At 35.0% G+C, this 23,109-nt stretch overlaps 2 protein-coding genes across 13 annotated transcripts in view; one reads left to right on the plus strand and one right to left on the minus strand.

Annotated features, from left to right (window-relative positions):
• The window catches only part of PCDH15 (protocadherin related 15), a 1,888,416-nt gene that overhangs the window by 591,964 nt on the left and 1,273,343 nt on the right, over positions 1-23,109 (minus strand). The window lies entirely within an intron of this gene.
• LOC104676721 (60S ribosomal protein L29-like) lies at positions 21,564-22,218 on the plus strand. Its single transcript, XM_010381597.2, has one exon. It carries the CDS (start codon positions 21,608-21,610, stop codon positions 22,073-22,075), a length of 468 nt encoding a protein of 155 aa, XP_010379899.2. The 5' UTR covers positions 21,564-21,607; the 3' UTR covers positions 22,076-22,218.

Consider the following 23,109-nt stretch of genomic DNA (forward strand, 5'->3'; position numbering starts at 1 on the left):
CAAACACGGGGAAATCCCATCTCTACTAAAAATACAAAAAAAAAAAAAAAAATTACCCAGGCATGGTGATGGGCGACTGTGATCTCAGCTACTTGGGAGGCTAAGGGAGGAAAATCTCTGGAGCCTTGGAGGCGGAGTTTGCAGATGACACCATTGTGCTCCAGCCTGGGCGAAAGAGCAAGACTCCGTCATAAAATAAAACAAAATAAAATAAAATAGTCTTCCATACGATTCTGATGCTTGTTGAAATTTGAGAACCTTGTTTTATAATGTGTTGTAAAAGTTCAGACATTCTGATTCATTAACTGTAAGCTATTAAGCTATTATTGAGACTTGGTTTCAGTTAGCCAATCTAGCAGACTATTAATGCTACTTTTCATTGTGATAGCCAAAACATCACACCCTGAATTCAGGGTGAATGCATTCATGCAAAAGAATTCAGCTTCAGCGAGTTTTGTATTTTATTGTCCATTGTCTAACATCTTTAGAATTCACTCTCGTGCATGATTTCTAGCTCCTTGCCAATAGTGACAATGACCTATACTTGTTTTGTAGTACAGGCTATCTGTTTTGAAAAAGATCTTATATTCCTGTCTTGGCTAAAAGCTAACATTTCTTATGGCCCTAGAATCAATGAGAGATGGTAGAAGTGGGTCATGAAAATAATTGATATTAGTTCTTGAAGAAACTGTCCAAATACAGTTAGTGTAAGGCTAATAAGCAGAAGAGGACTACAGAAAGTGAGAAGGTCTATGTTCACTAGCCAGAAAGTTCATGGAACTGAGAGATTCAGTGTTTTCACCCTTATCATTTTCCCATCTCATGTCTCAATGTCTCCTTTTTTCCCCTAGTGCCAATTTTCAGTGCCTTTTTTTAGGTTAAGAGGACCGAAAGGCTTGAGAGTTCCAAGTATGTTGCATCTCTGCAACACTTATAATTCTAAAGAGATGGACTCCTTCAAAGCTGCCATGATGACCTTCTGTTTCTCCATGTGTTCTGATTGCATTTACCTGTTAGTGTTACATTTTTCCTATATACGTTCTCAAGTATACAGAAAATATATACTTGGTTGTCATGAGAAACCAAATGTAATAATAATTAATTTTGCTACAATGAATAATTGCTTCAGCCACTTGATCATCCAGTACTCTACACCTGCACTCATCCCATGCCACCACAGGTGTCATTTAAGTAATTGTGATGCCACACCTGGCAAAAATTAGCCATACACTGTGTGAATCTCCCACCTCCATGAAAGGAGTTTATGCATGGATCCTTAATATGCACAGTCCAATCCAAGAATCTCATTTTAAGTTTTTTTTTTTTTTCTTGGGGACAACTCAAGCACCAATTACTATATTAGTTGGTGTGCCAGCAAGAAAATGTCACCCTCAAATTAGAATAAACCAATGTGTTTTTAGTAAAGGAAAGCTTAAGAGAGGTGGGAGTAGGGTATAGGGAAACTATAAAAGGTAATGTCATACACTGACAAAACAAGGAATACAGAAGAAAAATTTCATCAGAAAAAAAAAAAAAAACAGAATCTAATTGGAAAATGTCATATAACATGAGCCATATTTAGGAAAGAAGGCAGCCAGCTTGGAGAGAACCTACACAACACATACCTGGCTATTATTCGCCTCTTCCCCTTCATCTTCTCCTTTCTTTGCCCATTTGTGGAAGCCAACTGAATGTCAGATGGCTCAGGAGCCTTCTGATGTAATCCATGATTCTCTGAGCAGGTGAAGAGTGGACGTAAAGGGCAAACAGACATATCTGCACATTACCTCCTCAAGGTAGTATCTTCTGAATGGTCTTGTCAAGAGAATCTCAAACAATTAACGATAGGATATAGATTCAGAAGAAATTGAGAGGAAATTTATGAATTAAAGCTTGAGTGATTGGCTTAGGAAAGCAAGTGCCATGTAGTGTGAAGCATAATAACATTGTGGCATTGGACATTATTTAGTTGTAGTTTCCTTTATGTGTCTGCATAAAATCAACTTTTAGTTATATAATTTGCTCTGTATAGATACTTTGTTTCAATCTCTCTCTTTCCCCTATAAGAAGTGCATACACATTTTCAAGTCTAGTTTAATAAAAGAAATTAATTTGGCTGGGCGTGATGGCTTACGCCTGTAATCACAACACTTTGGGAGGCTGAGGCAGGAGGATCACTTGAGGACAGGAGTTCAAGACCAGCCTGGTCAACATAGTGAAACCTCCATCTCTACTTAAAATACAAAAAATTAGGTGGGTGTGGTGGTGGGCACCTTTAATCCCAGCTACTCGGGAGGCTGAGGAAGGAAAATCACTTGAACCTGTGAGGACTATGGTGCAGTCAGCGAAGATTGCACCACTGTACTCCAGCCTGCATGATAGAGTGAGGCTGTCTCAAAAAAAAAAAAAAAAAAAAAAAGAAAGAAAGAAAGAAAGAAAGAAATTTTATTAGGGAAGCAGAGGCGGAAGGATCAATTAAGGTCAGGAGTTTGAGACCAGCCTGGTCAACACAGTGAAACCCTGTCTCTACTAAAAATACAAAAATTAGCTGGGCCTGGTGGTGCATGCCTATAGTCCCAGCTACTTGGAAGACTGAGGCACAAGAATCGCTTGAACCCTGGAGGTGGAGGTTGTAGTGAGCCAAGATTATGCCACTGCACTCTAGTCTGGGCAACAGAGTGAGACTCAGTCTCAAGAAGAAAAAAAAAATTGCATTGCTGCAAAATGAGAAAGCTGCTCCTCTAGCCAGAGTATAGTTTAGGGAAGTACATCATAACTTTTAATCACTGATATGTGATTAAAATTCTAAAGTTTTGGTAACATTTTAATTAATGATTTAAGATGTTTGGCTAATTTTCATCTGAATTAAGATTCAAGCACTTTACAAGTCTGTTTTAATCTCTGTGCTTAAAATCTACATATTAATAAAATCAGCCTTACTACATACAAGCTGTCAACAAACTCTGTTCTAAATACAGTAAAGCTATGAAGTCAAGTACCTTTCTATCTAATGGTAGTCAGCTTATACAATTGTTCAATGGGGTAACACATCATATCTCCAATTGTTACAGAGATTGAAATGATCATCATCTGAACTACTACTGTATTTGGTGGCAAAGTTTTCTTCTTTCTCAAGGTTTTTGGTAAAACACAGATCTATCAACAGGAGATACTATTACGTTTTTAGCACTTACCAAATCATTTGCAGAAAGGTAGACTCAGAATAGCATAGTTTCCATGAAAAATAGTGAACAGTAAAAAATGAACTAAATGGAATAGAGGACATGAGTATTGGATTGGGATGCAAATGTTAAGAGGAAGAGATATAGGAAAATATATCAACTCAGTATTCAAGTTTTATTTACATCACAAAAAGTTTCCATTCACAGCCTTTTCAAATAAAACTGAAAGGTTTCTACGATATTTTAAAAATATAATCTGTATTTTATCTTCACAAGAACTTGGAACAATATTCTATCCACCATTGATGATCCAAACAAGTGCCCCATTTTCAATTATCTTGCCTCATATTTTCAGTACAAAGAGCCCATTCACTTTTTAGGGAAAAAGACACAAATAACACATCGGCACAATTCTTAAGGTTCTCATTATATACAATTCTATAACTAAGAGTGCACATGTCATTTCCATTTCTAGGTTGACTAATTTTGATGGGCATAAGTGTTCTACAGTATGTTTTTGTAAACTTCATATCATGTAGTACTGCATTGCTGAAACATGGCTTAATGCATGTTTTAGGATGGGTGAAGGAAGGAGAAAACGGAAAGACAAAAGATGAAGAAAGCAAGAAAAGAAGAAAGAAAAAAGAAGGTGAAGGAAAGAGAGAGGAAGAAAGAAAATGAAAATATGACCATGTTATAAAGAAAATTGAAAATACATAATTATTTTTTCTTAATTTTAGTGTGTGTAGAAACTGTTAAGGCTGATGATGAGATAGATAATTTTTGCCATAAATTACATGAATTATATTCATTTTTACATTCTCATAATATAGCATTAGAATATATTGTGCTATATGTAGACTTCTTAGAAGATACACATAAGTGAAAGAACAAAATAAAAACTGCTTTCAACTTAGTGACTATCATTCCTATCTACCTCTGTGTGCATGTATTACACACACACACATACACCCACAGTAAGAACCCACTAAATATTGTTAAGTTCTTGGAAAATACAACCTTAAGTGAAATGACATACAATAGATCCTTGAATAATGTAGTCATTTAGTTATAATGTGCAAAAAATGGATTTTGCTATGCATCATATTGATTAAAGTCACAGCTTCCAAGAACCTATTGATGACATTAAGTGAGTAGTTTATACACACAAAAACGTGCACACACACACAAACACACACATACACAAAGGTAGTTATACACAATATACTGACTGCCTTATAATAATGTTTTTCTATCTTGTAATAATACATGGGTACCATATTTTTCAATGCATTTAATCATGCTGTATCTGAGAATGTGACTTATTAAGTCCCATAAATATATCTAACACATTTTATAGTATGAATGTTCAATGTATTATTGTAGATAGATAATATGAAATTGTGTGTGGGAGTGGAGTGAGGAATAATTTAAGAAAAGGCTCTTGCTGAAACAATTTACCTATGGGAGATCATAATATGCCACCCCAAAATAGGGTGGTTTGGCATAAGTATTGTTGACATGAAAGCAATTAAGAAGAAGCAGATGAAGAAAAGCTCTCTGCCTCTATTTACCTAAAAGGAGGATATACATTTACAAAGACAAAAATATCCCACCTCCCCTCTAAACAAGGGAGAACAAATGTCAACCACTGAAGAGAACTTTAGACTGTTATGGGCCTGGAGATGGCACCATAGGAATCTATATTAGCAAGCTTTACTTAGCCTTTATCTGCCTTTTCTTTGCCTTGCCTCAAGTTGGGGAACATCACACACCGGGGCCTATCATGGGGAGGGGGGATGGGGGAGGGATTGCATTGGGAGTTATACCTGATGTAAATGACGAGTTGATGGGTGCAGCACACCAACATGGCACAAGTATACATATGTAACAAACCTGCACGTTATACACATGTACCCTAGAACTTAAAGTATAATAATAATAATAATAAAAAGAAGTTCATTTACTTTATTTCCATGAGTCTGAAGGCATCGACCAAAAATTTAATCTCAAATGATTAAAAACCCATTTTAACCTGTGTGTAAAGCAAATCCAGAGAGATTTGTTTTATATCTCCTGATACTCTGAACTAAACATATTGCTAGGAGAAATACATTTCCACTTCCACCACATTCATAACTATGCCTTGACCAAGATGGAGATAGAGTGTCCATAAGATAACTTTTTAGGAAAGGTTAATAAAGGAGAATTAGTGTATTAAAAAAAAAAAAAGAAATTCAAAATCCTTTTCCTTTGTCATGCCACTTCCCTAAAACTTCACTGTTCTTTGTTAACAACGCGTTATATAAGGTGAAATTCAAACTCACTTCATTGACAGCTACTCATTCCCTTGCTGTCGTCCATGTATATATGAAATACACATGTTAATAAATTTCTCTGGCTTTTCTCTTGTTAATCTCTCTTTTGATCCACGGGTCCATTCCAACTAATGCTTTATGAGAGTTGAGGAAAAAAAAAATTTCCTCTTCTAAATAGCTATTTAGTATTTTCTGGCTGACAGAGCAAGTTTATTGACACAGAACTCACATTTCATTCTCTTCAACACTCTTCTTTTGATCCACTTTAATGATAATCCTTAAAAATTAGTTTCTGTGTAAGAAGTTGACATGATATATGGAGGAAAAGGGCCACTTTTTAATTCTGGAAGTTAATGCAATAATACAAAGTAGAAAAATAGCATATCGTGAAATATATTTCATTTCAAATACAGACACATTCTCCTAAAATGCATCATCAGGAAATACTTAGACAGGAATAATAACAGTTCAAACTATGATTTCAAAACAGAGAATTTGACAATTCAAGTATGGATATGATAAGCCTCTATCCTGATTTTTTTTTCAAATATTCTGATAGTGGAAAATGTTCAAACACAATTTGAAGAAGGAGGACTGTGTACTATCTTATTTTCCCTCCTGTTTCTCTTATATACTTTGAAGTAATTTTATTCTGCAATATTGTGTCAATCTACGAATTTCTCAACCATTGTTTCTGAATTGCAATGAAGCCAAACCGAGCAAGATGGCCTTAATATTTCCCTCATCTTGACAAACTTTAAACAGTTTGCTTCCTGACTGCATGTCCTAACTTTTGTTTTCTTAGAGTGTTTACTTTTGGAAATTTTTCATTGTAAATTCTTCCTATGACTCTTTGAGATATAAATATTTTCCCAGCCACTGGTTAATTTTATAACCCAGGGATGTCTCAGAAACCTTGGAGACATCCCTTTGAAATATTGTTATCCAGATATTTTCCTGTTCTCCCAGTTTGTATGTATAATAGGAGCCTAAATTTCATAAGCAACAATCAAATACAGGTGGTCCAAACTCAGGGCACAGCCTCCCATTTACTTCTTCCAGTGCTTTTCCACTAAAATTTTCTTGCATTTTGTTTCAAAAGAACTACGTTCAATTTCTATCCATTATTGCAATAGCTTTGAATAAAGTCTTGCCTGTTCAACTCTATCTGGTATAATTTTCTTCAAGAGAACCTTAATTAGTCAAGTTCTATTTTAGCAATGGGATTCATATTAGAACTTAATCTTATATTATAAAAATAGATAAATAATCACAAACATAAAATATGAATATATGTTTCCAACAACATTGTGTGCATCAAACCAGGCACTAAATATCAAAGGTATAAGTTATCATAATAACAACTTTTGTGGTAATAGAGTTTTTTTTCTAGATGCAGTAGATATGCCAATATTCTTAAAATAAAAATTTCTTACAGATTAGTCAAACAATACTTCTGCCAGACAAAAGTTTTATTCATTATTACAAGGATTCTAGGCCTTTTAAAATTAAGATATTCTGTTTCAAAGTCAATGTACAAATTCCCCTAAGTTCTTAAAAAATAGGGGCAGGTTTCATGGTGACCTGTTCAAAGATCTATTGCTGAGATAGATTTTAGTAAATCAATTTTGTTCACTATCCCAGTTGGTCCCAAATATGACTTTTTGTTATTACTTCAATTACCTTATTCATTACTTACTCAAAGTAATGTTTAAGTCTTATCCCACGCAGAAACTAGATGGTAAAGTTTTTAAAGTAACTATATTAGTAACTTATTTCCATGTAACTTGCTTTATTTTTGCCTGTCTTTAGAAAATTTAATACATAAAAAGTAATACAAATTAATTTTAATGTATTCCTAAAATTTCAAAATCTTGCTTTTTTAAAAAAATAGTCTTAATAAAAAAACTATGAAAGAAAATAAGCCTTTCAGTGATCTATATTATCCTAATGATGTTGTTATGTTCTATAAATCAAAATTTGTGAAAAAAATAGGTCCACACTTCTGAATCTCAAATAAATTTTGTAGATCAAAAATTACCACCAAAGGCACTCAGAAACAATGACTAAAATTTTCATCTCTAGCAATTTTATATACAACAAAATTGCCCCAACAATGCTAGCTAATAAATTAGAGGTTAGTTACAAAATGAACAGTGATAAAATCTATCAGAGCAGCAAAATTTTAGAAAAGGTCAAGACCACTTAGATGATCTTACCTTCAATTTTAGACCAATGAAAGTTTATAAGTGAAATTTAACCCCTCAAAAATGCCCCATAACATAGTATCTTATTCTTGTGCAACCTGAAAAAACAAACAACAACAAAAAACTGATAATAGAACCTAGATTATTTTATTTGCTGCTGGATTATTTGCTTATTTGTTGCTTTAAATCAGAAAAAAAAGAAAATTCGAATCTTCTGGCAGCCTAGAAATAATCAATAGCCTTGTAGACAACCAAGTATCCGTGTCGCATTATGAACTAAGCATAGGATAGAATTAAAACAGACACTGCTAAAATGAATGGACAACTTTTAGTGTTATGTATATAAACCTTAAAGTTCAAATAATGTAAATGGCCTACTTCAAACATATTTTCTAAACTATAGGATTTTATACCAAACAATGTGTTCTGCTACAGTAAACTGTCTCTGGCTTTCTTAAAAGTGATACATTTTATACTGCAAATTATTTTGTCATGTCCATTTGGCATATATGTGTTCCTTTCTGATTTTCTCAACAACTCTCTCTTAGAATGAAAGCATTTTCTTTTGGAAACCATTTTGAATACATGATCACATATGTGTAACAGAACATTTAAAAAGAAACTGTTTCAGCCAAAACGATGTTACCTACTCTCAGTGAAGAGAGTTGCAGACAACTTTTGTATGGCATGGAAAAGAAGTGACTGAAGTTCAGTGTGTAACATTCATATGATTAAATATAATATAAATATAATGATTAAAGATGGGAGGCTCAGGTAGCTTGGAAACTGAGGATTTGGGAGGAAACCAATATTACAGTGTGATGATTGCAAGTTATCAACAAAGAGTCATCAGACTTCTTGCATTTCTCCATAAGCTTGATGACAAGAACATCAGGGGGTCTCTGTGAAAATTCAGAACTAAATTTACAGAAGTTAGAGAATTTAGAGAAATTAGTTGGCAGGTGTTGACTTTCACTAGACAATTTTAAAGGGTGAAAGTCTAAATGAAAAATTTTGCAGGAGATTAAAGTCTGCAGTTAGGAAGTAACTGTATTCCAACTAGAGATGAGTCTCAAGTGAGCACTTCCCACCAGCAAATGTGGGCCATGCAAGAAAGTAGACAAGAAGAAGATGATCTCAAGTCCAGCCTAAGAGAATCACCATGAGGAATGAGGAGACCTCAGCAGAAAGACACTGGGCTGTGCAGCCACATCTGTGGGAACAGTAAAAGTAAGTGACCAGATGACAAGTTCTCCAGGCATCCCAGGATATGGTTACTTTAAAACCAAATAATCTGCCTATGTGGTTCACAATCTCAGGAGTTGTCAAAATCCGACATAGAGAGCACAGCAATGCACCCTTTCTTTTCTCTTTACCTCGAATGCTTTTTCCAGGGTAAAACCTGGAGGAGATGAAAATCAGTATTTAGTAAGTTGAAGAAACAGAGAAGAGTAAGGCAGAGATAGAGTAAAATTGTCAACACCCAGATTCTAAGGCAGTTGGGGAAAATGATGCCTATAAAAGGATATCCATGCAGAAAAAAAACTGAAGTAGATTTCTAGCCAAATTTACAAGTTCCCTGTGTTTAATTTATTTCAGAGTAGGACACAAAGTATTTGTCGGATTAGTGCATTAGTAAAAATATCTAGAGAAAGGAATATATGTGTAATGTCCAATAAAAGCCAGTGATTCTCCAACTGAACATAATTTGGACTAAGTTGATAAGGAATGTGGGGCTTTTTCAACAAGTAGTTTAAAATCAAAATATGAAGGTGGATGAAATATTTCTTTTCTACCAAAAAATAAAAGGATAAAGCCTCTTCTACTATCTTTGTTATTTTTTACTGTAGTAGCCTTAATGATTTCATTACTAACTTATCATCAATTGAAAGTTATAAAATGCATGTTTCCATCATGATGTCATATATATTTTAAAAGATGGTTATAAAAGTCATCTTTCATTATTAAATGAAATTTTGAGTGAACACATGTTTGTATTGGGTTATGAATATGCGTACGAAATTAATATTCTGAATAATATGTACACTTTCAGTGACCTGGAAAAGACAATAGGAGCCTGATACAATCTGTTATTCTTGCACAGTGACAGTTGATCAAAAATTATTAATTCATTATCAAAGTATCATTTCCATGACAAAGACTAGAGGAAAACAGGCAGACTGTGTCCAGATTTCTTCCAGATATCTATCAGCAAAATATCGCCAAAGTTAAACAATGAAAGATAAAGGAAAAGAGAAAAAGGTCAGAGGGAGGGGAGAGAGAGAGAGAGAACGATTATGTTTTACATAAAAAACAATAAATTGAATTCCTTACTTGATTTTTATAGGTATTGTTCATCCAGTTTGTAGTAAAGGGAACATGGCTATATACAGGAAACTGTCATTGTTGAGACTTTGGAGCTTAAAAGTACTTGGTAATTTTAAATGCAGGACATGTATTTTCAAAACAATTCATAATTAAGAAATTAAAAAGATTTTAGTAACATTTGTGAAAAACAGAAAGAAAATATTTAAAATCCTTTGTTCTTCAGAGATAGTGCCTGGATTTTGTAGATTCCCTTCACCTCTACACTATGCTAAAACTGACTTTGTCTAAAATCAACTTTAGCTATAGATGGTTACTTCCTATAAAGACTTTTCTTTGTTATTGTCATCGCATTACAGAATAATGATGACTTCAATATCACCTACACGGAAAAACTGCATAAGACTTTTGGAAAAAAAAAAAATGAGAGATTTAGGGCAAGCAAAGTTAGGGTGGTGTCGTAGATTTTTAAAAAATGACATTATAGGTTAAGTATATTTTCAATGTTTCAACTATAATTGTAAAACTATAAATGCTGGTAGAGGTAACCTCATTAGAAATAACTCCTTATTCTGACAGCAAAGAGAAAAACTGAAATGCTAAAATGGATACTCATTCCTAATAGCATCAAGAAACACCAAATATCTGGCAAATATGCAAAGATTATGTTCAATAACTCTGAACAAGGAAACAAGCAAAAAAGTAAGTGAAACATGAATGAAAGAAATTACGGAAATCTAAACAAAGGTATAATATACAATATTAATGGATTGTAAAACTCAGTAGCTTAAGGATGCTAAAATTTCCTCATGTAATATCAATAAAAATTTTAGCAGTTTTGAAGAAATTGAAGAATTAACTCTAAAACATATATAATTCAAATTACAAAGTGCACGCAAGTAATTTATGACCTTACTGGTTATTTCTATCAGCATATAAAGAAGAAAACATGTTAAACAAATTTTTACAAAAAATAATAGGAAACATGTACTATTTTGTTTTTTGTTGCTAGCATAACCCTGATAATAAACCTGACAAGAATACATCAAAGAATAAAAACTACACGTGAATATCCTCATTAACATAGATCCAAAAATACCTAATGAATTTATTTTAAAAAATTAATCAAATCCAGCAATCTATACAATGAACAATGCATTATGACGAAGTTGATTTTACCAAGAATGCATGGTTGGTTTAATGCATAAAATAAATAAAATCTTATTAACAGAATGAGTGGAAAAAAAAAAACATAACTCAAACAACATAGAAAATCCATGTATCAAAAGTAAACACGTATTCAACACAATAAAAGTTGAGCAAATTAGGAATAGAAAATAACTTCCTCAATCTGATAAGAAAAATTTTTACATTAAAGAAAACAGAACTAAGCTAAACCTAAAGCTGATGGAAAGAAGAAGGCAAGATTATACAATCTTATAATTTCTATTCATCATGATAGTTGGAATTCCTAGCCACTGAAACAAAGCAAGGATGAAAGATATATATTAACAACAGAGAAGAAAAATGCTCCTATTTAGAAACAGTATGATTGTTTATGCATAAAATATTAAATACACACATGCCTCTTTTTATTGCTTTCTTTATTACTTTATTGAATTCCACAAATGTGGCATTTTTAAAAAAGTTTGAAGGTTTGTGGCAACCCTGTGTTCAGCAAATTTATTAGACCTTTTTTCCATGTGCTCACATCATGTCTGTGTGTCACAGTTTGGTAATTCGTGCAATATTTCAAACTTTTTCATTATTATATCTGTTATGATTATCTGTAATCAGTGGATTTTACTATTAATTACTATTATAATTATTTTGGGGTGCCGCAAACCGTTCCCACATCACATTGAACTTAATTCATGAAATGTTTTGTGTGCTCTAATTGCTCCACCTACTGGCCATTTTCCCATCTTTCTCTATCTCTTCAGACCTCTCTATTCCTTGAGACACAACAATATTAAAATTAGACCAATTAATAACCCTACAATGACTTCTAAGGGTTCAAGTGAAAGAAAGAGTTGCACATCTCTCACCTTAAATCAAAAGCTAAAAATGATTGAGCTTAATGAGGAAGGCATGTTGAAACCAAGATAGGCTGAACACTAGCCATCTTGCACCCAACAGTTAGCCAAGCTGTGAATTCAAAGAAAAGCTTCTTAAGGGAAACTAAAAGTGCTATTCTAGTGAATACACAAATGATAAGAGAGCCAAACAATCTTATTGGTGGTAAGTAGAAAGTTTGAGCAATCTGAATAGAAGCTCAAACAAGAAACAACATTTTCTTAAGCCAAAACCAAATCCAGAGCAAGTACCTAGCTCTCTTCAAAGCTTTGAAGGCTGAGAGTGGTGAGGAAGCCACAGAAGGAAAATTGGAATCCAGCAGATGTTAGTCCATAAGGTTTAAGGAAATAAGCCATCTCCATAACACAAAAGTACAAGGTGAAGCAGCAACTACCTGATTACATCAATAGATGCAGGAAAGGCTTTTGATAAAAATTCAACACACTTCAAGTCAAAAACTCTCAAAACACTAGGTATTGAAAGAACATACCTTGAACTAATAAGAGCCGTATATGAAAAACTCACAGCCAACATTACACTGAACTGGCAAAAGCTGGAGTATTTCCCTTGAAAACCGGCACAGGACAAAGATATTCCCTATCACCACTCCTATTCAACATACTATTGGAAGTTCTGGCCAGAGCACTTAGGCAAGAGAAAGAAAAAGGGGCATCCAAATAGGAACAGAGGAAGTCAAACTATCCCTGCTAGCACAAGACATGAACCTATATTTAGAAACCCTCAAAATTAGACCCAAAAGATCCTTAAACTGATAAACAACTTCAGCAAGTCTCAGGATACAAAATCAATGAACAAAAATCACTAGCACTCCTGGACACCAATAACAGTCAAGGATCCAAATCAGGAATGCAATCCCATTCATAATTGCGACAGACACACTCACACACACACAAAGAAAAAAAACCTAGATATATAGTTAAACAAGAAGGTGAAAGATCTCTACCAAAATAACTACAAAACACTGCTTAAAGAAATCAGAGATGACACAAACAAATGGAAAACATTCCATGCTAGTGAATAGAAAGTATTATTTTTCTTAAAATGCCTATAATATCCAAAGCAATTTACAGATTCACTGTTATTCCTATTAAACTACCAATGACATCCTTCAGACAACTAGAAAAGACTATTTTAATATTCATATGGAACCAAAAAAAGAGCCTGAATAGCTAAGGTATTCCTAAGCAAAAATAATGCAAAGCTGGAAGTATTTGGCTACCCAACTTCAAACTATACTACAGGGCTACAGTAACCAAAACAGCATGGTACTGGTACAAAAACAGGCACATAGACCAATGCAATAGAACAGAGAACCCAGAAATAAGGTTGCATGCCTACAACTGTCTGATCTTTGACAAAGCTGACAAAAACAATTAATGGGGAAAGGACTCCCTATTCAGTAAATGTGTTGGGAGAAATGACTAGCCATAAGCAGAAGATTAAAACTGGACCCCTCCTTATACCATATACAAAAATGAACTCAAGATTTATTAAAGACTTAAATGTAAAACCAAAAACTATAAAAACCCATTTCCCTGGACATAGGAACAGGCAAAGATTGCATGACCAAGATGCCAAAAGCAATTGCAACAAAAGTAAAAGTTGACAAATGGGATCTAATTAAGCTAAAGAGATTCTGTACAACAAAAGAAACCATCGACAGAGTGAACAGACAAACCTACAGAATGGGAGAAAATTTTTACAAACTATGCATCTGACAAAGGTCTAACATCCAGCATCTAAAAGGAATTTAAACAAATTTATAAGGAAAAAAACCCATTAAAAAGCGGGCAAAGGACATGAAGAGACACTTTTCAAAACAAAACATACATATGGGCAAGAAATGTATGAAAAAAACTCAACATCCTTGATCATTAGAGAAATCCAAGTCAAAACCACAATAAGATACCATCTCACACCAGTCAAAATGGCTATTATTACAATTTAAAAAGTCAAAAAATAGCAGATGCGAGTGAGGTTGCAGAAAAAAAAGCAATGCTTATACACTGCTGGTGGGAGTGGAAATTAGTCCAACCATTGTGGAAGAGAGTGTGGCGATTCCTCACGGACCTAAGAACAGAAATACCATTTGACCCTGCAATCCCATTACTGAGTTTATACCCAAAGGAATAACAATTGTTCTATCATAAAGATACATGCATGTGAATGTTCACTGTGGCACTATTCACAATAGCAAAGACATGGATTCAACTTAAATGCCCACCAATGGTTGAACGCATAAAGAAAATGTGGTACATAAACCACATTTGGAATGCAGTACATTCCATGTGTACCATGTGGAATATTATGATGCCATATAAAGGATGAGATCATGTCTTTTGCAGGAACATGGATGGAGCTGGAGGCAATTATCCTTGGCAAACTAATGCAGGAACAGAAAACAGAATACTGTATGCTCTCACTTATAAATGGGATATAAACGATGATAACATGTGGACACATAGAGGGGAACAACACACACTGAGGCCTATTGAAGGTGGAGGGTAGGAGGAGGGAGAGGATCGGGAAAAATAACTAGTGCATGCTAGGTTTAATGTCTGAGTGATGAAATGATCTGTACAACCAACCCCCATGACATAAGTTTACCTACATAACAAACATGGACATGTACTCCTGAACATAAAATAAAAGTTAAATTATAAAAAAGATAAAATTACATGCAATATTTGTAGTGGTACAAATATACTTATGTAACTGTAAAAAAAGATAGACTTTTTTTTTAATCTGTAAGGTTTTAATTCTTTTAAAAAAGATAATGTATTAGCATATTGTTTTACAATTTTTTAAAAATGTACAAGAAAGTTCTTATTTCTACCATATTGTTCTGCTTCTTTGTATTTTTTCTGGTCCAACCCAAATCAGTCTTTTCAAAGTTTATCTACATTGGTTAGAGATGGAGCCTTATAGAACATTGAATTGAAGGTAGACATCCAAGTAGTCATTGAATGGAATAGATCTGTGCACTAAATATGAACGTATGTAATGTGTGTGGGCTTATAGTATTAACAATATGTATTATGTCTTTTTGTTCTTTATGTGTATTGTTTGTGTACCTGTGAATTTCAGTATTTGTGAGTATGCATTGACGTATACCACAGTTAAATAAATGAATTAGTTGCAGAAAAAGGAAGATCAAAGCTGGAAGACTTTATCTATCTGATTTTAAGATGTATTAAAAAGCCATATAAATAAATAAATAAATAAATAAACGCAGTAGAATATGTAGGAATTGGTCAACTTTATCCGTAAAGGGTCAGATATTAAGTATTTCAGGCGTTGTGGACCACATATGAGGTGTCTGTCACTTTTTGCCCCTCTTCCTCCTTCTTTCTCCTCTTCTGCCTTTTTTTCTACCTCTTAGAGATTCCAAAATTGCTATTAGATTGTGAGCCACATAAATACAGCCCAGGAGTCATAATTTGGCAATTTTTTGGAACAAAGGCAAAAAACAGACCTACAGTAGCCTTTCCACTAACACTTAACAGGAATTTGATGGATCAGGAAAAATCTTTTTAACAAATGATGCTAGAACAACTGGGCATCCATATGAAAAACAAAAGTTAACCTTAACCCCTATCTCCTAACAAACACAAAATTAATTAAAGAAGGAGCAAAGGTAAGTGTAAAAGACTACAAAGTATTTAGAAGAAAACAGGGGATTATCTTCATAGCCTGCTGTGAGACAACACAGTAAGCAACAACCATAAAAGACAACTTTAATATATTAGAGTTTCCTAAAAATTTAAACTTTTTTTCTTCAAAAGATACCTCTAAATAAATTATAAACTGAAAGAAAAATATTTGCAGAACATATGTCTAACAAACACTTGTATGCCGAATACACAAAACTGTATGACAACTCAATAATATAAGGACAAATTTTAAAATGGACAAAATACTTGAAAGAAACTTCCTGAAGGAATGTGCATGAATAAGTAATAATTACATGTAGTGCTCAATATCCATTGATAAAATTTCTTAAATAGGCAAAATGAAGCTATAGTGATAGAAAATAAATTAAGGGTTGCTTGGGGAAAAGGATGGAGAAAATTGATTGGAAAAAAGTATGTGTGAACTCTTTAATTTAAATGTTCTATACCTTGTACAGAGTTGTAGTTATATGTATGTATATACTTTCCAAAACTGTATAGTTAATGTTGGTATATTTCATTGATTTCAATGTAGGTAAATCTAACCTCAAATATCCATAAAAATAATAATCATATGGAAGATCACTTCCAAATTGGTGGAGGAATAGTTGAAAAAATAGTCTAATATTATCATTGTTTAATCTGGATAATGGCTCCATGATAGTTTGTTATGGCATTCAATTTATTCTGTATATGGCTGAAATTTTAAAACTCTTAAGCTAAAAAGCATTTGTCACATGCTTTTGCTGAAATATTGGTTCCTTGTAACTTCTCACTTAATTAAAGGAGACATCTAAAGGTGATTTATTTTCCACCCAGAAAACTAAGAGGACAAGGATTCACTTGTGTCCACAAGGGAATCAAGTGATCCAGGAGAATGTGCTTCACTATTTTTTGCTTTTCCTGACCCTTAAACAGCTTATAATTCCTCTTGCTAAAACAGGAAAAGGGACGGCTGGTCGTAGTGCTCCCACCTACAATCCTAGCACTTTGGGAGGATAAGGTGGGCAAATCACTAAAGGTCAGGAGTTCCAGACCAGCCTGGCCAATATGGCGATACCTCGTATCTACTAAAAATACACAAATTAGTCAGGGTGGTGGCTCACTCTTGTAATCCCAGCTACTAGGGTGACTGAGGCATGAGAATCACTTGAACCCGGGAGGTGGAGGTTGCAGTGAGTGGAGATCATGTCCCTGAACTCTACTGGGTGACAGAATGAGACTCTGTCAAAAAAAAAAAAAAAAAAAAAAAAAGGAAAAGGAAGCAAAAAAAAAAAAAAAAAAAAAAAAAAATAGAAAAGTTACTTCCTCTAAGGTAACCCTAGTTTTCTTCACTATATTTAGGAACATAATTAGCTTTAAAAAAAAATAATAATTGATGCATGCTTGCTTTCTCTGTGTAGAACTACATTATGCAGAAGTGTTAATGATGTTTTCAAGGTGACAATGCTATCCCACAACATATAATTTCCTCTCTTAAAAGTGCTATCTTTGAAATGGGCTCACATAATATGTAAATATATGGTGATAAATGTATAGTCTCATTATAAACTATAAGATTATTCCATATATGTAAAATATGAACTACTACAATTGGGTGTAAAACCAAGGTTGTAAATTTAATTTTAATAATTTGCCTTTAATATTTATCAGTTCAAAGTGATTTGAATAAGACATCTGTTTATTATCAGGAGTTTTACAATATTCTTACATTACTTCTATCATTATATATAAGACAAATAATGACATGACATCATGTGACAGGTGTAGCAGATGCTGTGCATCAGCTTACACAAAACTTATTCCAACTACCTCCTTTGTACATGTTTCTGAACTGCAGAACTGAGAAGCTAAAATTATACTTAAAAGAGTCAATTGCAGCTATGATTCTATGTATAATTGGGGTTACTCTGACAAGATTATTTTTCCATTGTTCAGAATGTATTATGAAGGGGACAGGTGTTACACTTTTTGCAGGTACAAATCATGGCAGAAGTGCTGTGGTTCTAGTGTTGGCTGTGGTTCTGTAGTTGGTAATGTCGGCACCAGCTTTCTGGAACCAGGCATCTGGATCATGGGAAAAGCAGCATTTCCCAGGTGATATGGTTTGGCTATGTCCCCACCCAAATCTTATCTCAAATTGTAGCTCCGATAATTCCCTCGTGTTGTGAGAGGGACCCAGTGGGAGATAATTGAATCATGGGGGCAGTTTCTCCCATAGTGTTCTCATGGTAGTGAATACATCTCATGTGCTCTCATGGCTTTGTAAGGGGAAACGCCCTTCCCCTGGCTCTCACTGTCTTGTCTGCCACCATGTGAGACATATCTTTCTCCTTTCACCATGATTGTGAGGCTTCCCCAGCCATGTGGACCTGTGAGTCCATTAAACCTCTTTCTCTTGTAAATCATCCAGTCTCAGGTATGTCTTTGTCAGCAGTGTGAAAATGGCCAAATACACTGTAGCAGATCAGTTATGTTGTGGTTTTGCACCTCATTCCTGGCAGGTCAAAACAGAATCTATCTCTTCCATCCTTTCAATAATATGTGAGATATTTATGCCACTTAATAAATCCCTTCAGCTTGAAAAAGCTAGAGTATATTGTTTTTTGTACCTAATATCCCTAACTGATATTGCAGACTTCACATGAAAAACATCCTGTTGAAGATGGGGAACTAGAAGATTGTTTCCCTAGGGACATATGATATTAAAAAAAAAAAAAAGCTACAGGTAGCTGTTCTTTACCGTGTACATTATCAATCTCTTACCCAAAATACTATAGTGGTATTCACTGCTATAACTATTTACAGTATATTCAGCTGTTTCCTTACAGTCTTAGCAAAACCATCTTCTCATCTGTTACGACTTGCATGTGTCCCCCAAATTTCATGTATTGGCAACTAAATGCCCAAACTCATATGTTGATGATATTTGGAGGTGGGGCCTTTGGAGGAGATAATCAAGATTAGATAAGGTCATTAGAGTTGGTCCCCCATGTTGATACTGGTGGCTTTAGAAGAAAAGAAAGAAAGATGTGAGCTGACTTGCACGCTCTTGCCCTCTCACTATGTGATCCCCTCTCACCATGTATGATACAGCAATAAAACTCTCACCAGATGTCAATGCCATACTCTTGGACTCCCCAGCCTCCAGAACCATAAGAAATATATATATATTTTTTTATAAATCACCGAGTCCATAGTATTCTGTTACAGCAACAGAAAATCAATTAAGACACCATTTCATACCTTGTTTTGTCTATATCTTGTGAGAACCTCACAACTGTAATTCTTCTTTATAACACATCAATTAAAATAGAGTCTAGACAAAATGTCAGTATTAAATAAATCAGGAAAACAGGGCTGGGGTGATAATAAGGCCACAATATTTGCTGCCTCTGAGAATTTGGGAAAGGATGGATTTGAAGAAGAAGTTTTCTGCTTGCATATCTAGTTCTTATTCATATGCACACAAGCTTAAGGGGAAAAATTCAGGCTCATGGTCCTTTTGATTGCTTAAAAGCATGTAGCAGCTTCCAACTTACCTTTCTTAACAAAACAAGTCAGGCTGCAGAATGATCATGGTTTTGAATTCAGCCATGACTTTTAATTTATTTCTTCTAGGCTTTGCTTGACTGTAAAGCTCTGGAAGCTGGGGTTCAAAGGCAATTGTGCTTAAAGAAAATATTTAGTTGGGAATATTCCAACAGAAATTGATGGGTTTAATAATTCTCCTAGATACTATATAAAACTTTTGAATAGCTAGCATTTAGGTAAATAATCACAAAGAAACACTCTTCTTTTGGAATAAATTACATAGAGTCCTATTGTTATCTACTTGCAAATAATATCATTCATGTTTTGATGAAACTCACAATGCACACATTTTCTGAGGAAAATGGAAGCAAGAGACCTCCTGAATATAAAATAAGATGATTATATTTATTTCCAAACCTTTAAGGAAAGCTCCTGCAAGTTAGGCTAAAATGTAAATTTTAGTGAGGATTCTACTAGAAGTTCCAAGGCAACAGTTACTTTCAAAAATGATAGACTCACTGTGAGCAAAAGAGAGAAAATAATGACCCTGACTGAGCTGGCATTGTTGAATAAGGGTCCTGATTTGCTGCTCAATAGTTGACTCTGCAGGTTTCAATTATAGGAAAAGCTGGAGCAATACTGTTCTACAATATTACTGGTAGAACTTGCAAAGAATTGATATATAGAGTTTAAGTGTGTGTCTGTGTGTGTGCTTGTGTGTGTGCATGCGCAGCACACAGACATGCATTATGAAAAGGGAGTTATTTAAGTAAAAAGCACCTGCCATTACCATAACAGGTATGATTTAGGCTGACTTACGATGCTTGGGTGGGTGGTGGGACATTAATAACAGAATACTTAACTACAGGCATGCGCATACTCCAGTTATGTATAGGGCCCACTACACCTCTAAATTGTTGCACTAGAGTCTTTATTTTGGCTGAATTTAAAGGGCCAATTCCCTAAATTTGTGCAGAATCTTTGTAGTTACAAAATTAAAATTTGAAAGAATTTTAAAAATGACAACTGTAGTCTCATTGATTTTTTAAAATAAAATTAGAAGACCAGTATAACTGTAAACCCTAGTTCAGAAAAATGTGAATTCCTTAAGATCTAGACTCAGAATGTGGGGTTTGAATCACAATTCTATCAGTCACTAGCAATGTGATCCTGAAATTACTTAGTCTCTCTGTCCCACAGTGCCTGGCTTATAAACTGGGAATGATAATATTTATTTTAAAGGATTAAATAATAAGCTACGGATATGTCTTTTGGCAGTGTGACTGGAATATAGTAAACATGTAATAAGTGCTGGTTGCTGCTATCATAATGATCAGTGTATTTCTATATAGTATATTTCTAGATACCGGTACTTTTGATTTAAGACTAGACAGTGAATTCCTTGATTACAAGGGCTGTGTCTCCAGTGATCAAGAAAATGCCTGTCACACAGCACTCACATAAAAACGTTAGTTGAATTGATACAACTTGTAAGAGAAACTAATATTGAGGGTATGATGGCCTTATCATCAGCATATCTTCATTACTTTGACTAGATTATTTAATTTATTCTCTTTTACTCCCTTCTACTTCTACTTCAGTTAAAGGCAACTGGGGAGTATAGGACATTGAACATTTAGCTTTTTGGGGCTATGTCTGTAGTTTATTCACGACTTAGGGTGAGTTGTGCACATGCTAAATGATAAAAGAAGACAAAATCTAGGATGCTAAGTAAAGTGTGTAGTATAAATTGAAGGCATGTGATGGGTAAAAGAGTCGGGGGGAACTGACAATAGGTGGAGGTCAGTAAACAAACTGAAGAACAAATGTAAGGGAAAACATCTGATAAAAATAAAAATTAAATATTTTAAAACAATATACATCTTCTTAAATATTTATGTATATTTTAATATATATTTAAAATTATACACATATATGTTAAGTAAAATAGAAGTTACTAAAGGAACCTCCACTTTTGCATGTTTGCTTGAATATTACATCTTTAAAGCAGCTTTTGCAAGAGCTGTTTCACAAAAGAAGGTGATCTTACAGGTATTATAGTTTTCTCTAAAATGCCTAAAGATTAATACTCCACAAAGCATTTCAGTCAATTTCTAGTTGGGGAATTTGGATGATCAATACATCTCTGTTCTCTCAGTTCCTCAAAGGACATACACCGAAGTTAGTTGTGATAGTAGTTATGATGCCTATTAAGAGTGAGATCCGCTCTTCCGGTTCTAGGAGCTTCGGGAGCAGCGGCTAAAGGTGCAGACATGGCCAAGTCCAAGAACCACACCACACACAACCAGTCCCGAAAATGGCACAGAAATGGTATCAAGAAACCCCGATCACAAAGATACGAATCTCTTAAGGGGCTGGACCCCAAGTTCCTGAGGAACATGCGCTTTGCCAAGAAGCACAACAAGAAGGGCCTAAAGAAGATGCAGGCCAACAATGCCAAGGCCATGAGTGCACGTGCCGAGGCTGTCAAGGCCCTCGTAAAGCCCAAGGAGGTTAAGCCCAAGATCCCAAAGGGTGTCAGCCGCAAGCTTGATCGACTTGCCTACATTGCCCACCCCAAGCTTGGGAAGCGTGCTCGTGCTCGCATTGCCAAGGGGCTCCGGCTGTGCCGGCCAAAGGCCAAGGCCAAGGATCAAACCAAGGCTCAGGCTGCAGCTCCAGTTTCAATTCCAGCTCAGGCTCCCAAAGGTGCCCAGGCCACTACAAAGGCTACAGAGTAGGTATCTCTGTGTGCCAACGTGAGGACAGAAGGACTGGTGCGACCCCCCACCCCCACCTCCGGGCTGCCATCTGCATGGCGCTGTGGTCCTCCTGTGCTGTTTGTACAAATAAACCTGAGGCAGGATTTGTTAGCCTCTGTCTATGAAAAAAAAAAAAAAAAAAAAAAAAAGAGTGAGATCCTTCCAGGTTCTAGCCTCTATTGTCCTCAAACAAAGCACTCTGAAATTCTAGCATTAATAACTGCTACTGGCTATTTACAACAATCAACTTCACTTGGATCTACCATCCAGTTTCCAAGCTGCCAATATTATCTTGTTGCATTGTTTTTGTTGTTGTTTTTTTCTTTTTTTGCGACGGAGTCTCTCTGTGTCTCCAGGCTGGAGTGCAGTGGCGTGAGCCCGGCTCACTGCAACCTCCTCCTCCCCGGTTCAAGCGATTCTCCCGCCTCAGTCTCCCGAGTAGCTGGGATTACAGGCATGAGGCACTGCGCCCAGCTGTTACATTATGTACAAGCTAGATGATAAGGACCAGGCAACACTTGTGCTATCATATTGCCTGTATGCAAGGATACACAGCCTGTTGATACACAAAGGAGAGACTAAGAAAGGCAGACCTGGCCGTGGCCTACATACTTGCTTACTGAACTTTGTGTTCCATGAAAGAAGGGAATATGAACATATGCTTAGCAGGAAACTTAAAGCCTGGCAAATTTCCTGGCACACAGTATTGTATTCTAGTTGTTTGTTAAATGAATGGTCTGTACGCAATATAGCATCACTGTCTCTCAATGAACAGCAATTTTTTAATAGACAAATAACGAAGAGCCTACCAATTTAATGATAGTAATACATGGTTGGCTAGCTATTACAGCTCTTTGTGATTGTTGGTCTGTGAATTTGAAGCCATTGTTTCTCAAAGTGAAGTCCAGAAACCACTTGATCAAAGATCATCTGAATTGCTGTTTAAAATTTCAGATTCCTGGGGTGTTTTCCTGCATCTCCATCTCTGACAACAGTATTCAGGAAACTATATA

Source organism: Rhinopithecus roxellana, chromosome 11 (assembly GCF_007565055.1).
Source record: "Rhinopithecus roxellana isolate Shanxi Qingling chromosome 11, ASM756505v1, whole genome shotgun sequence".
NCBI lineage: Eukaryota > Metazoa > Chordata > Mammalia > Primates > Cercopithecidae > Rhinopithecus > Rhinopithecus roxellana.

What these genes read in the sequence shown, in the direction of transcription:
- LOC104676721 (XM_010381597.2), top strand. Translation starts at nt 21,608, where the DNA reads ATGGCCAAGTCCAAGAACCACACCACACACAACCAGTCCCGAAAATGG.